The following is a 16,383-nucleotide window of genomic DNA, read 5'->3' on the forward strand; positions in this document are numbered from 1 at the left end:
CTAACAGCAATAAGGGATTCAAAAAATGTTCGTTTATTATCTTCTTCGATATCTCAACACACATGTCAAGAGAACAGCGCACCCAAGTGGTCATTAGGTTCCACTACAGTTATTGTTATCATCTGACATTAATGGTTACAGTTGCTTATAGAGTCTGTCATTGGTTTTGGTTTTCAGTATGGACATCAGTAATACGCTGACAAGAAAAAGTGAAAAGAAGAGCAAGCAGGAAGTAGCGCCATCCATGTCTATTGAAAACACAAGCAGTGAAAGTCAACCTGAACGATGGAGTGAACATTCAAACTGAGAGAGGCAGCTGCAGCTAAAGCCTTTACTTAAACTCACCAAGACACCTGCCTTGGACTATGCATTTGAGGTGGCTCACAACTTCCTCAGGACACAGATGCAAGAGTCTTTTTTCTTTTTTCTCCAGCCGGGTCCGATTTAATTATATAAAAATAAAAATACACATAATAATGTTTTAAATGTTAAAAGTCGTTAATTTGAAGGGATCAATGAAGTTCTATCCATCCATCCATCTATCTATTATTTGCTTCTTTTTTTTTATCCTTCGAGTATTATATATGTGACAAGGAAATGAGAGATAGGAACTTTTGTTGTTATCGGCTGGTCCACTTTGTAGACCGCATTGCACTTGACCTGTTTGTGTTTGCTGTTAGTGACTTTGGAGCTTCCAATAGGTTTATCCTTCATTGATTTCAGTCCTTTATGTTCAATCTTCAATAAAAAAAAGTGCTCTGATTATAATGCCTTCGTGTTTATGGGGTCGGAGGTGGGCCGCAAAGGTATTTGAGACTTAAAAGTGGACCCTGAGTTGTAAAAGGTTGGGGACCTCTGAGCTAGAGTAATGGCTTTCCTCTTTACTATCAACAATGTTTTCTTCACCAAGTACTATGTAATGTTTTGTTATGGTTTCAAATACTTAATGCAACTTTTTTTTAAATATGATTTTTACTATTCATTTTCTTTACATTTAGTCTCTCTCGCTGTTTAAACAAACCTACCTTTACTATTACTTTTATTACTACTCCTAAAACCCTACGGTTCTATAGCATATACACCTTTAATTGGAACTACAGGAGAGCAGGATTCACACCATGTTAAGCATGAAGATGTTTTGGGACAGTTGAAGGCTCACATCAACTCATATTCATATACAAAATCCCCCAGACAGTAATAAAGTATTTCAATCATGTTACTTAGTTTCTCCTCTATTTGTGTGAAGGTCTGGTGGAAGAAAAGCGGTGATCTCACTTTTAGATAACTTTTTTAAAGTTTTTTTTTTTTTTTTTTTAATAATTTCACTTGTGTTTTATTGGTATTTAATGATTAATAAACTGCCTCACTTTTATCTCTATTTCCATCTACTTCTCCCCCGAGATGGCGATTTCGGATTTATATTACTTTAATAATTTGTTTTTCTCCCTGCCATTCTTGCTTTATCAAGGGAACGCCTCTAGTTTGAATGCTTTAACACCATCCAGCCACCGGGGGGCAGCATACTGCAATGTATGCTAACAAGAATACCCACTATTCACAACCATGACCAAGTGGTCTGACGTTGTGACCCCTGGAAAAAATGTAATGAATATCCCTTCTAAAGAATTTTAATAATCTTAGAACAGTGGTGACAGTAAAATGTCTGGCCTAAGGGATGCAAGGAATTAGCCTTTTTGTTGTGGAAAAATAAATAAGATAAATTCTCTTTATTCTCCAATTCTCTCTCCCACGTTCCCTTTATAAAAACATTTTAATTAAATTATATTGTATTTTAAGTGGAAACAAATTAGTTATCTCAAGAGACTGTACAGTTTGTATAGCACCAAAGCAGAGAAAAAAAGGTCTCACAGGGTCACTATGAGCAATTGACATTTAACAAAAATGCATTTAACAGATTGTATCATGTGGGGTTCCCCTTTTGTGATGTGTGATGCATCACAGGATAATAATCTGGGTAAAATATGGGGACCGGTGGTATCTTTATCACCTAAGCCTGCTTTATTTTTTTCGTGACCCATTTGCTGGGTAGCAGTGGATTTAGAGCTGTTTGGGTTATTTTTACACATGGTTGGTTTAACTATTAAACCAGCATACTGGTGGGAGAAGGAATGTAGTCTTGATGCATTTTAAGTTGTCAAGATGATGGATTAAACCAAAACTGTAGTAGAAGATTCAGGATTAGACACAAGACTTGACAGTTTTAATAACAGTTAAATAACACAAGAGAGGAGTTCAACTGGGCCCGGCGAATCACAATAATTGACAGTGGCAAGTACAACTTTTAAGGAAGAAACCTCAGCAGAACCAGGCTCAGTGTGGACAGCCTCCTTCTGCGACAGGCTAGGATGGAGAGAATGAGGGCAAGGTATAAGTGTACAGGTGTTAAGACATGATGCCGGAAGGAAAACAGAGCGAGCTCAATGTAAACATTCTAAGCCTGTTGTAGCATAACAATGGGGCTGGTTAAGGTGCTTTGTAAGTTAAAAGAAGGATTTTAAATTGTATCATTAATTCTACTAGAAGCCGATGTAAAGAGGACAGCAAAGGAGAAATTGGATTATGCCTGTTAGTCTTGAGTTCTGAATAAATCAGGACCAAAACATCCCGGGTAAAGAAGTTGTTCTACCTTTCCATCGGAATCATGAAGTCTTCAGATCAATGATTTAGTTTTGTTTCATTTGAAAGAGTCTAATTTAATGTACGAGTCTCACTTCATTTAAATAATATTAATTTAATTCAATCTATTCAATACAGTCAACACTAGCAATACACATTTTCTGGTTCTCTCTGGTTGAAATGCTATTAGGGGGGAAGTAGGCGGTCCTTGGTATAGCTTTTATGTGTGTGTCCGTGAAGGTTCTCTTTCATCCAGGTCATGGTAATCCAAGTGGTTCAAAGTCAAGTCAAATGGACTGTGCAGAGTTCTGGGAAGAAACTGGAGGCAAATATAATATTAATAGGATTAGTCCAAGAAAGAACCTTACAGGACACCATAGCTGACCTTAGTGGGCGTCAACGAGAGGGGATTTATATGTACTCAGTGCTTTCTGTCTGATAGAAAGTAAGACTTATGAGTCGTTCATTTGAATGATCAACTCATGTTAAAGCAGCTCAAGTCAAGTGGTCAGAGGAATCAAATTCATTTTTTACTGTATATTTATGTACAGGTTCTTCAACAGGACCTTAGCCTGTCTCCTTTTTCTTTTGGTTTTTAAGTAACGTTCTAACCTCGGTAAACTGAGGTTGTTCTGATGTACAACATATCATGTCATGTTTAATATTCTACCTTTTTTTATTTTTTTTAAATATATTTTGGTTTTGTGGCATGTAAAATATATTTTTTAACTTTTTTTTTTTAATAGTTTTTTATTGATTGTTTACATAAAACAACCAGTACAGCTCAACAGTTTAAATGGAATGATACACAGGGAATATAAAAAAATATGAATGAAGAAAATGTCCATCAGGAGAAGGGAAAACATTTTTTTGCCATTGTAAAAATAAAAGTATATATATACTTTTTTAACTTTAACTTGCATAACATCTTGTAATGGAAGTTGTTTAGTGGTAGAATGGCCATTCTGCTACTGATAAAATACTATTTAATAATGTTAATATTTCAATTAAAATAAATGTTCCAAGATCAATTGAAGACATCCAAACGTTAGTCGCCCTTTAAGGTCCAAACGTAACGAAACATACTTGAGTTGACACACACGATAAAAGAATGAACGATCTGCTCGAAGCAGCACCTTCACCTGTAGACACATGTCTCCATTGATTTCCTTGAGCTGTATTGAGAAGAGAGGAATGTGGATTGTTTGAGGGCGTGTTTTGTGTAGCTACGTGTTACGGCAAATAGCTGGAGAAAAAAAAAACACGCTCATCCATCTCTCAGCCTTGACCTTGTTCACAGGTAAACAGCTCAAAGGTGTTCCTCCCATATCTGTGGAATGAGGAAATGTTGACATTCACACTCGCTCGCTCACGAATCATGAAGCGCTTCCTATTATAGCCGAGCACTCGGCGCCTGCTCCCCCGTGTGACCTCCTGTCAGCGGTGATGTCAACACGCCGGATCAGGGCGTGTGCGAGTACAGAGTTTGGAGAAGGATGTGGTCGAGGCCTGGAGTGGACAGATGTCTCACACAATGACCACTTTATGACAGACAGAAGAAAGTCGGCGGAGGGTCATTCAAGTGCGCGGGGCCATCTGGACTGAAGGACTTTGACTAATGACACTCTTTGTCTCCTTCATTCTCTTTTTCTTAACACCTCATATCTTGGTTGTATTTTTCAGATCTGGAGACTGAGCAAGACCAGCCACTGTTTAAATACAGTGTATTTAATTCAATTCCTGTTGATGCTGTACATTAATGTGAAAATTGTGACCTAACTTTCATTCAACAAAATGTTACCACCTGCTGTTCTCACTAACCTGTTTCTCTACCTTTTTACTTACCCATCCAAACAAGTATTTATGTCCAGATAGTAAAGAGGAAAGTACTGAGTCATGCCGTAAGATGAGTAGGTCTTTCTGGTTCTTACTTTCAGATCTATTCATGGTCAGGCTCCTCCTTATATCAATGATCTGATTCAGCCTTACACCCCAGCTCGGGCTCTGAGGTCTGTGGATCAGAATCTACTGATGGTTCCTGAACACACTTCTAGACCAGAGGAGAGAAATCCTTCCAGACTGTTGCTCCTAAGCTTTGGAACGATCTTCCTCTCTCTCTGTGTTTGATGATCTACTGACTCCTTCAAGAAACATCTTAAGACCTTTTTATTTGTTCAGGCTTTTCCTTGATTTTCTGGAACTCCTGTTGTGTTATCAGTTTTATCTTGACCTTTAAAGTATATACTTTATTGAATATTGTTTTGATTGTTTAAGCGCTTTGTGACCCTGGTCTGGAAAAGCGCTATACAAATAAAAATGATTACTTACTTACTTACTATATCCCTCATAGTAACATGTGTCTCTACACTGTATCGAAAATAGACAAACGTTAAACATGAGTAACTTCTGAAGACTAGTTGACTTCATTACTACTTAATGACTTTAAGAGAAAGTCCCATGGCCACCCACAGCCGCATGGGTGCCCCGCGGTGCAAGGACAGATGGTGCGCCCTCAATGAAAGACAGTAGTTTGTCACCTTTATTGATTTAATATCATTGTTTTACGTTGCATTTCTGTCTCTACAGCTGATCTCCATGTGATGTGACACATTAAGTACAAACTGCAAGTGGCAAATATTACATTTTCCAGTTGCGGGCCACCTCCAATGTGACTTGAACGTCGAAGGCTACGTAGTTTAAGATAGAAAAAATGACGGGATCGTCGACTACAGGAGTTTTATCACATTAATTTCCAACCAACCTTAATTGTGGCATATTTTAAAGTGTTAAAAATGACTTAAAACACAAATTAAACTAGTTTTTTTTAGTAATGCATGAGTCATTTTTATAAAAATATATACATTTAAAGGACACCTGCTAAGGCTCAGTTTATCTTAAGAGCCTTGATAATGTTGGATATAATTATTTCTAAAAATCTTTATCTGTTCTTCAGACCTCAAGGCTGAATTGCATAAAGAAAAGTCAAGACGGGATTGATGTTGTTGTTGGAACTATTGTGCTGGATATGGCAGGGACACAAACAATGGATCACATTTCTGTTTGTAACTGAAGTGAGTCCACTGAGAATGATTAACTCTATTTATATTTTGAATTTTGTCGAAAAAATTAAATATATTTTAGTGTCCATCTGTCATTACCCTGAGTTTCCTGTGCGTGGGCTGTGAGTCTCTGCCTAGAGCATATAGCAACCAACACAAAGACTTGTGGTCAATACTGGTAGACTCCTCCTCCCAAAGGTGAAATACAGGACACCAGGAGACACACACACACACACACACACATATCCACACTTAAAGTCCTCCCTAGTTTACTGCCCTCCATCGGGTTCTCCTTCTTTCATATACAGATCAGGTCCTTTCATTGAGAAAAGACCAGCAGCTGGAGGAGTGAGGGAGGCTGCACAGCAGCAGGACACAAACACATGCATGACTAACTCACTGAAATATGTGTAATTGTACTTCATTTTTATGATAGTTTTTAAGTTTGAATAAAAACGAATAAGTGACAACTGTATATACTGAAGTTGATTAATTTATTATTTGTTAGAAAGTGGGTTTTGTTGCACTGGAATTATTTGTTATTCTTTTTTTTTAAAGAGCTTGGTGTGGAAAGTGACTGAAGATTAAAAATGAACATTATTTTTTTCTTCTTTTTGTAAGAATTGATCCAAAAAATATTTTGGGAAAAAGTTACATTCAGGAACCCGTAGTGAAGGATAGGCATATGTATAAGTACTGGTACTGAACGTTTTCAAACGATACCCAGTCCTAGCCATCCCTATTGAAAACACGGCATTCATTTTTTAAATCTGATAATTGAAACCTTGGGACTTGACTTTTAAATTGATGCTCTAGACTTCTATAGATACCTCTATTGTAATCCACCTAAAAGGAAACGCCAGCCTTACTCTAAAACTAAGAGTAGGTTTCAAATGTCGATGAAAATCACCACCAACATCCGCACTAAAGACAGACATTCCAGAAGCTAAAGTACATTATATTTGATCTGATTGTAGGTCGTGTGTGACTCACGGGGCTTAAGGCGAAGCCTCGAACTTTCAGAATTAGTCACACTCGGATTGAATTATCTCTTCACTGTGTGACCCAACTGTGACTTTTCTTAACTCAAACTGGCAGAATAGAAAGATAAAACCCCTCCTGACATTCTATCTGCAGCTTCTGACACTCGTGCGCACACATGCACACACAGGCAGGAGCAGCCTTCACCACCATGACCTCACCAGCTGTCACTCACCTGACGGCCCAAACAAAGACGAGGAGGCGCTCACACACTTTCAGGCATGACTGGACCAAACCTTTCACAGCAAGACGCAGCCCTACACTTAACTACACCGTCAACACTTCCGATGATCGCTTCCTGTTGATGTTAACACAGACAACTGCAGTTGATACAAAACTCTGCGGCGAGAATTCTGACACGCTCAAGTAGAAGAACTCACATTTCTCCGATCCTTAAAACTCTTCACTGGCTTCCAGTTTCTTTCAGGATCAATTTTAAAATCCTGGTTCTTACTTTCAGATCTATTGATGGTCAGACTCCTCCTTACGTCAGTGATCTGATCCAGACTTACACCCCAGCTCAGGCTCTGAGGTCTGTGGATCAGAATCTACTGATGGTTCCTGAACATGGTTCAGGATCAGAGGAGAGAAATCCTTCCAGGCTGTTGCTCCTAAGCTTTGGAACGATCTTCATCTCCCTCTGTGTTTGATGATCTACTGACTCCTTTAAGAAACATCTTAAGACCTTTTTATTTGTTCAGGCTTTTTCTTAATTTTCTGGAACTCCTGTTGTGTTATCCGTTTTATCTTGACCTTTAAAGTATATACTTTATTGAATATTGTTTTGATTGTTTAAGCGCTTTGTGACCCTGGTCTAGAAAAGCGCTATATAAATAAAAATTACTTACATACTTACAAATAACCACCAGAATCAGATTTTCCACACATGGAAATGTATATGTTTTTGTGTATATCAGATATTTGTGTGTTTCAGTATAGCCTAGAGTACTTGGGCTGAACTGGACCAGTGCTTTCTAGTGATACCATGGGTGTTTGTCTGCGAGAGGTGTTTCCCTCAGTGATCCATCATGAGCAGTGCTGTCAAATAAAGAGCTTTTAAACACATCCTTTGTTTCCAGTCTGACTTCAGTGCAGGGGCCACATGTTTGCGCCGAAGGGAGGAGTTTAGCCTGGCTCTGTTTCCAGGTGTCTGTGAAGAATTATAAAGCGAGAGGAGCCTGTTCATATCTTGATCGTGGATACAGAAGCTTTTTTCATTTTTTTTTTATCATGGAGGGAGCGTCTCTGACCTCGCGGTGCGTTCAGGGACCACCGAGAGCCGCGCGGAGGAGCGAGTGGCTGCGGAGCGCGCTGCTCCACCACCACTGTCCGGACTCCGGGGTCCAGAACGAGATCGTGGTCCTCGCGACAGGGATCGACCAGTACCTGCAGGAGGTCTTCCACCACCTGGCCCACCCCAACGAGGAGGACACGGTGTCTTCGGAGGACTTCTGCTCGCTGTGCGCGCTGCTCGGAGTCTCCAGGAGAAGAAGCGCAGAAGATAAAGAAGATGATGATGAGTTCAAGGACATCTGTTCGGATCTCCCACCTCAGCTTTGTTTCAAAGAGTTCCACTCCAGACTCTGTGGCTATTTTCGTGCGGGTAGCTCCAGGACAGGTGAGGCACGTCTGCCGGTCACAGAGGACACGGAGCTGGTGGAGAGACAGATACGAGTCCGGTGGCCTCGTGTGAGGAGGAAGTACGTCAGCTTTGATCTGGACCAGACCACCAAAAACAAGGAATTACATTCAAGCCGGATGACAGGTGAACATTTATTTATAATTTAATAAAAAAATCATACTTAACACAACGAAAAAATACTATAGACAAAGTTACCATGGAAACACTTCAAACAGTTAAAATAAATTCCACTTTTTTCACTAATCACATCATTTTGGACAAAGACTAGACCTTTATTATACCTGCGAGGAACCATCAGTAGAATCTGATCCACAGACCTCAGAGCCCGAGCTGGGGTGTAAGGCTGGATCAGATCACTGATGTAAGGAGGAGCCTGACCATGAATAGTTCGGAAAGTAAGAACCAGAATTTAAAAATGGATCCTGAAAGAAAATGGAAGCCAGTGAAGAGTTTTTAGGCTTTTCCTTGATTTTCTGGAACTCCTGTTGTGTTCTCAGTGTTATCTTGACCTTTAAAGTATATACTTTATTGAATATTGCTTTGATTGTTTACGCGCTTTGTGACCCTGGTCTGGAAAAGCGCTATATAAATAAAAATTACTTACTTACTTACACAAACTGCATTTTATTAATTGCAATAATTTGCCTTATTAACAAACTATGCACTGTAGCAACTCTAATAACTTATATTAAAATTGAGTCCTGATCTTGAAAATAGGAATTTAATCCAAATGTGAAACAAATATTCACATATATATTCTACGAATTGTAGAAAAAGTGTCAATACACTGGTTACATGACATCATGGATGAAGAGCAGGTTCTTTTTATGGGGGGGGTCACCAATTTTGTTTCAACACCAGTGCTGGACTGACAATCAGGACAACCAGTCAATGTGTCTTCAAAAGACCAACGCTTGCAGTTTGAATTGACAGCTGACTGATCCCATGACATCGTTGAGCTCTCTGTCGTCATGGATAGATCTTATGACAAAGTTCAAGAGCTGCTCCAATCTTTCACAACATTAATTTCTTAATCAAGTAGTGTCAATTTACTTGTTAATTCACTTATATTAAAGGGCTACTAACGTGAAACTTCAACTCTCTTGACTCACCCACATGTTTCAAATGTTGAAGTCTTCCTCTCCAAGATGCAGTAAGTCTCTCATGAAAACCATGTTTTTAACTTATTACTTTATTAAGTTCTCCTCTGTCTGAAATCTTAGCAAACGAGGGGTTACGAGGGCAGTATGTGTTTCATGGCGTAGTAATGGCTGTAAACACGCCCGCTTTGTTTACAAAACGAGTCCCTTGGAGGTGGAAACTCCCAGGATTGATGACGCATGGTGACAAACCTTAATCATTGATCAATCACAGCACAGTGGGCATGGTTATTGTAAACAAGATTTCATCTCCTACAATGGAGGTCAAAGGTCAATTTAAGAGACACTTGTGGTTAAACAACTTTGAAAAACTGGTAGTAATCATTGCAAAAAGTACAGTTGTTTGGGAAAATACAATTTTTTTGTACCTCTTCAGAGATTTGTGAAAGAAAAGGTTATTCTTGTGTAACTGCTTCTTGTGTGTCCAGATGAGGTGTCGGCTCTCAGGGAGCTGGTCGAAGACCTCAGATCCGCCCTGCAGGGGAGCGACGCTCGCTGTCTGGCGCTGGAGGTCGCTTTGAGGCGGGAGAAGACTCGCGTGAATCCTCCTGCAGCAGCAGCAACCGTCTCCAGTCCCACCTCCATCACCTTCGCCCACGGGAAGTTAGTGCCGACGAGTCGGATCAAAGGAGACGGGGCGAGGAGGCTCGGTCGACGTCGAGATATTCGGGATCCCCTCGCGAGGGAGTTGAAGCTGATCCGCTCCTCGCGCGACGGCCAGTTGAACGAGGCCATCAAGTTCAACAAGCACCTGGAAGAGGAAGTGAGGTGGGCCTACCAGGCCGTACGCAAGCTGCAGGCAGAGGAGTCTGCACTGAGGAGGGAGAACACACTGATCAGGTCAGTTACTCTTATTTCTAATGCTGTGACTCAACTCAAGTGTATTTTTAAACTTAACTCCAACAGAAGGCGGGCTGAGGAGGCCAGAGAGGCGCTTAGTCTGGGCCTGCAGAGGGTCCAGGTGATCCAGAAAGAGGCCGAGTTGGTGCCGCAGCTGCAGACCAGAATCACACAGCTGGAGAAAGAAGTGCACGAGTACAGGTACGAGTCGTCCTCTCTGTGCATGTACATGTGTGCATGTAGTGTCAAATACATATTGAAACACGGAATGTTTTGGAATGGAGTGTAAACCTTAAAAGAAACTTTCACATTTATTAGAAAATTATGTTGAAAAAAATTCTATTTAATTCTATTTTTTGAAGTTTTTTATTAATCACACGATCATTTTCATCTAATGTCCAGTTTTCTCATCAATCTTTATTACATTTGAGAAGCATGACTTGTTCCGATGCTTGTTTGAATGACAAAAGAATGTCTTTGTGATGAACATATATGGTTTAATGACAAGGTTTACACTTAGTAAGTACATTCAATATAACGTTTGAATACAAATCATATCAGGAGCGAGACATTTCCCTCCCAATATGTAACACTTCAGGCCTAGTATTTGAACAGGTGCAGCCCCCCTCTCTACTGGAAAGGTTGTGCACTGATATTATAAAGGTTTAGTTGATAAAAACTTAACAAGACTTTTAGAGAATATATGACAAAAGCTCATACAACTCAGATGACAGCTTCAGCAAAATTGAAACAGGCCTGTAAAAGCAACACAATACGCTTCATTTATAGTTTGCATCTCAAAACACGGTTGAAAATACAAAAATGAAAACAAGAAAAAAAGAAGAAGTCCAAAATGAAGTGGCTGCCAGATGCACGACCCAATAAAGAAAAAAGAGGATGGTTATTAGAAACAAATAACACTGACTGAGAAACAGAAAATGCTGACAAAAAGATAAAGGGAAAAACATAGTCCAGAAAACAAGTCAACAAACAGTCGTATGAGCGAGGAGATATCAATGTGGTACTAGAAAGAACTGTAAAACGAGCTGACGCTGATCCATGGAAAGTCATGCATTTATGAAGAGCAGGTAGATTAAGGCTCTGTAAATTGTCGTGTCCCTCCGAAATAAAATGTCTTGTGCGGGGACCATAATACAAAGAAAGACAGGAAACGTAGAATCATTAAACCTGTAAACATTAACTGACACTATAACTAAGTTAGTAAGTAACTCATTTGTATTTATATAACGCTTTTCCAGACCAGGGTCACAAAGTGCTTAAACAATACTCACTAAAATATATACTCTAAAGGTCAAGATAAAACTGAGAATAACACAGGACTTCCAGAAAATCCTGAACAAATAAAAATGTCTTAAGATGTTTCTTGAAGGAGTCAGTAGATCTATTAAACACAGAGGGAGAGGAAGATTGTTTCAAAGCTTAGGAGCAACAGCCTGGAAGGATTTCTCTCCTCTGGTCCTGAACCATGTTCAGGAACCATCAGTAGATTCTGATCCTAAGCACAAATGAAACACTCTTGATTGACAGCTTCAAACATAGCTTCACCTCCACTCAGGTCCAGTTGCACCTGCACCCACAATCATCTTGATCCTGACCCTCAGGCAGGAGAGGACATCAGCAGCAAGTCAGGTACCAACAGAGCACATCTTTCTGTCTATGAAAACATCTGACCTCTGATGGCGGAAGGGGTGAACTGCAAGTGCATTTTTTTAATGGACTTTCATCGGCAGGTGAGACGTGTCTGCAGAGGGCTGTCGAGGGCAAAGATGCTTCTGATGAAGAGGAGGATGGTGGAGGGGGGAAAGAGAGAGCACTAGTCCGGGCAGTGGAGGTGAAGAAGTGCTCGGGGCGGCTGCACGGCAGCAGCGAAGGGTCAGTCAACGTCATCATCTGAAATGTTACGAATAGATTCAAAGCAGACTTTGTGAACGAGAAAAGTCATTAAAGATAAGTTGAGATAAGTAAGTAAGTAATTTTTATTTGTATAGCGCTTTTCTAGACCAGGGTCACAAAGCGCTTAAACAATCAAAACAATATTCAATAAAGTATATACTTTAAAGGGCAAGATAAAACTGATAACACAACCGGAGTTCCCATTATTGTTTCACTTAAAGCAACTTAAAGTCTCTGAGTAATTTAATATGCATGTTTTATTTCTTTCCGTTTTACAATGACATTATGATGTAGGTACTGATGACCTTCTCTGCTGCAGCTCCCTGGAGGTTAAGATCCTGACGACCCAGCAGAGGTTTGATCCTCAACACAGAACACATGTCACAGCTGACGGTGACAGTGAGGAACTCTGTAGCCAGAAGAGACGAACAGCAGAGCATCCAGTGAGCTGCAGGAACTATGGAGAGCTGCAGGTAAGAATGGATTTACTCCAGCTTTCTACAGTGTAATTGACTAGAAAAATTACATTTTTTATTGTGGTGCACATCCTAGATCCTACCATTATTATTTTACTATTTTAATGTTAAGGTAAGTTGAATTATTAAGTTTAGAATAGTATAGTTTGGTTTAATTAAGTGCTGTTAAAATAATGATCTATTGATGAACAAACTAATATTACCTGATATTTGCTTTCCGTCATGGAATACTTAAGGTGATCCAGATGCAAAAGGCAATACAATTACAACGGCTAAGGTGACAAAAATACAATTTAGTACAAAGACAAAGTGCAAATACAATGAATTTCCAGCAGATGGTGGCAGTGTAACTAGAGTACAATATTAAGTCTAACAATAGTGCGTAAATTAAAGAGACAGTTCAGGCAGGCGTGGCTAAAAGTCGTGAGATCCACGGGTGGTAGATAGGAGATACAAAAATGAAATCCAAAGAGAACAAAAAGCACTGACAAAAAAGTGGTGGGGAAAATGATCAACAAGAATTCAAGGCAGAGTTCAAAAAGTCAGGCAGGAGCAAAGACTAGGGTAAGAAGGGCAACGTCCTGACGCCGAATCTGAGAGGATTCTCACCTTTATACCTGCCAGTAGAATGCTCATCGTCTGCAGCTGTGGTTCTGTGGAACTTACTGTTCTCGTTTACAGCCGAGAGAGAGAGAGAGAGAGAGAGCAGGAAACCATGATACAAAATAAAAGCCCCTGAAAGAGTGACGTGACACCTTCATTTCAATGTAATATTAAGGCAGATCAAAATCTATTTGACAGTATTCTGTATTTGAGACTATCCCAGAGTCTTACTGCAACCTTTAGTTTCCACCAGCAGGGCTGAATATTGCTGTGTTATTTTGTCTAAATACAAATAAAACTCCAGGTCTATATAGTGAGTTAAGTTAACACATAAAAAACAAGTATTTTGTACGATTAAAAAATACCAAGTAATGTCCACTGGAGGGTGTGAAAAACGATTGTTTTCACCTGACAACTGAAGCACGAGGAGACCAACACAAAAATAGATTTTATAAAAATAAAATTAGGAAACGTATTATTAAATCAACATGATTTAAAAAAAACGGAAGCACTAATAATAATAATCACAAATAATCGTATAATTTGACCAGCCAGTTTTATTTAGTATGATATCGTCGTTTTACTATTATTGCTTTATTATTTTATTAATATGCAGGATTCAATAATAAATAATTGTTTGAATTGGCTTGTGTAATGCTACCAAAAAAAGTGTTGTGTTGTGTTCACTGGCAATAAGAGCTTCTGATTAATTTAATTTGCTTTAAAACTATGTCTTTAATACATTTTTATTTGATGTGAAACGGTTTCTTAATAAATAAGACAGCAATGATACTTCCCATTGACAGACTTAACAGAATGATGTCAGTTAATGGAACACAATTACATTGTTTTTGCTGATGTTCAGGAGATAAGAACACAAACACATGGCGTCAGTTGCTTCTCAAATTCTTTTTATAAATATGAATATTATCATGTGTTTTGTTCTGAGGCGCAGAAGGATACTGCGAGGGGCGACCAGCGAGAAAGGACATTTCTGTCAGCAGTGGAGGAGAAGTTCAGAGACGCACTCATGCTGCTGCTACAGCTGCGAAACAAGGTCAGAGGTCACGCTGCTCGGTCGAAATATCTACTATCAACTTTTCAAAGAAGGTCATTCTACTCTTACTGGTGCATCATGGTTCCGCTTGATTCCGCAAGCTCTCGAAATATACAAATGTGTCAAAATTTGTTCCAAAGGATCAAATAATACACATTTGAATGTCATTTTTAACATTAATTGTATTATAAAAGATAATGACCGTGATACTAGATCTTCTGGTATTGCTAGTATGTTCTATTGCAAAGACACTGTTTATTTGATTAACACCAAGGTCAGCAGATGACATCACTCAAACCTTTGCAAGAGCCAAGGTCACAAGCAGCAGGCATATTTCCACATCATTTTTATTAATATTATGTTCATCTTTTAATTAAAAGTGGTCAAATGTCTAATGGTGAGATTGTTGTTTTTTCCTGATACTGTTGAAATAAAAGATCTATAATTATAATATCAACTTGATGAGATGTTTACTAAAAATGTAGCTCAAACATTGTTTAGAAATACACAATTAATTAATTGTGTCTCTAATGGAGTCTATGTCGTTTTTGAGTAGTAAAGAGGAATTCATAGGTTCCAGGTTTGCCTGATCCAAAATAAAAACAAAAATGCTAAGTAAAACAAAAGATGCATGAGGTGCAAACTTGTTTTGTAGAATTTACATTTATTAATTTTATTAGAAAGGTTTTATTCATCAATGTACGCGTGTGGTGAGCACTGATAGCTCTTTAGCGCCTTCCAGTGGCCATTTTGTAGAACTTACACATATATTTTTTATTGTATAGTTTCTAACATAAATATCTGTTAATGTCGTGAGTTATTTCTGCATTATATGTTTGTAAAAGCCACATAAATGTGGATGTTACGAGCAACTACGAAATACAGCAAAACAACAAAGCAACGTTGTTTAGAATGAAAATGGAAATAGCCATTTCATTAAAGATATCATTTAATGAAGGACAAATACATAATTTTAAATGTAAAAAAAAATCTGAAGCACATCAGGATCAACATATTTAGCAGACGAATAAACAAGTTGATCAGAACCATCCTCACGCTGAGGTGAATTCTCTCCACAGAGTGTGTCGTGCTTGCAGATGGACAGGATCGTCATGGACGTCTGTGGGAAGAGTGGAGATTGTAAGCTTGACTCTCTGACTTTCAAAGTGATCGACACGTTAATATTTGAGCCTCAAAAGCTACATTTCTGGTTCCAGGTCCCACTCAGGTCCTGCATGTGGCCGACTCCCTGTGCCTGCACTTGTCTTCAAACGACACTGTCAGAGAGCAGAGAAGAGTCCTGGGGCGTCAGACCGGTGGTGTCGGCACACTGCTCATCTCTTGCTGAACCAACTTGACTGTGCTCTCAGAAAGCTGTCCTCTGATATATATCTATTTAACTCTCTTTGACTTGTTCAATGAATTAAAACACCTTTTTAATGCTGCGTTACAGCAGTGCAGGTTTGCCTTTTAATGTTGACCAAATTACCAGGAAAAGAAAGTGTATTCACGTAAATCATCTGTCTACAAATTATAATCCGTAGAAATGGAAAATCATTTGATGTCCTCGAATGATACTCAGGTTCTCAGAAATGATCAAATTTAGAATTATAAATATGTATTTGACTTATTTAATGACTATGTAGTAAGTAAGTAAGTGCAAAAAATGTAATTGCTTTTTAGACAAGGGTCACAAAGTGCTTTAACAATCAAAGCAATATACATTTAAAAATACCTACTAATTTAAAAACTCTAAAAGGTCAAGACACATAAGACAAACACAGGAGTTACAGAAAATCAAGGAAAAGCCTGAACAAATAAAAATGTCTTAAGATGTTTCTTGAAGGAGTCAGTAGATCATCAAACACAGAGGGAGAAGAAGATTGTTCCAAAGCTTAGGAGCAACCGCCTGGAAGGATTTCTCTCCTCTGGTCCAGAACCGTGTTCAGGAACC

The 16,383-nt window shown here is 38.9% G+C and overlaps 1 protein-coding gene across 2 annotated transcripts; it reads left to right on the forward strand.

Annotated features, from left to right (window-relative positions):
* Positions 1 to 7,878: 7,878 nt before the first annotated feature.
* On the forward strand, positions 7,879 to 15,853 carry LOC148070463 (EF-hand and coiled-coil domain-containing protein 1). 2 transcript variants are annotated; one of them, XM_087800686.1, is made up of 9 exons: positions 7,879 to 8,502; positions 9,968 to 10,379; positions 10,446 to 10,580; positions 11,956 to 12,029; positions 12,131 to 12,272; positions 12,613 to 12,766; positions 14,322 to 14,429; positions 15,509 to 15,569; positions 15,647 to 15,853. In XM_087800686.1, the coding sequence occupies exons 1-9, from the start codon at positions 7,968 to 7,970 to the stop codon at positions 15,775 to 15,777; spliced, it is 1,752 nt and encodes a 583-aa protein (XP_087656812.1). In that variant the 5' UTR covers positions 7,879 to 7,967; the 3' UTR covers positions 15,778 to 15,853. The 2 variants fall into 2 exon arrangements, with proteins under 2 accessions (XP_087656812.1, XP_087656813.1); XM_087800687.1 differs by having other exon boundaries at positions 14,328 to 14,429.
* The last annotated feature ends 530 nt before the right edge of the window (positions 15,854 to 16,383 follow it).

Source organism: Callionymus lyra, chromosome 10 (assembly GCF_982586985.1).
Source record: "Callionymus lyra chromosome 10, fCalLyr1.hap1.1, whole genome shotgun sequence".
NCBI lineage: Eukaryota > Metazoa > Chordata > Actinopteri > Syngnathiformes > Callionymidae > Callionymus > Callionymus lyra.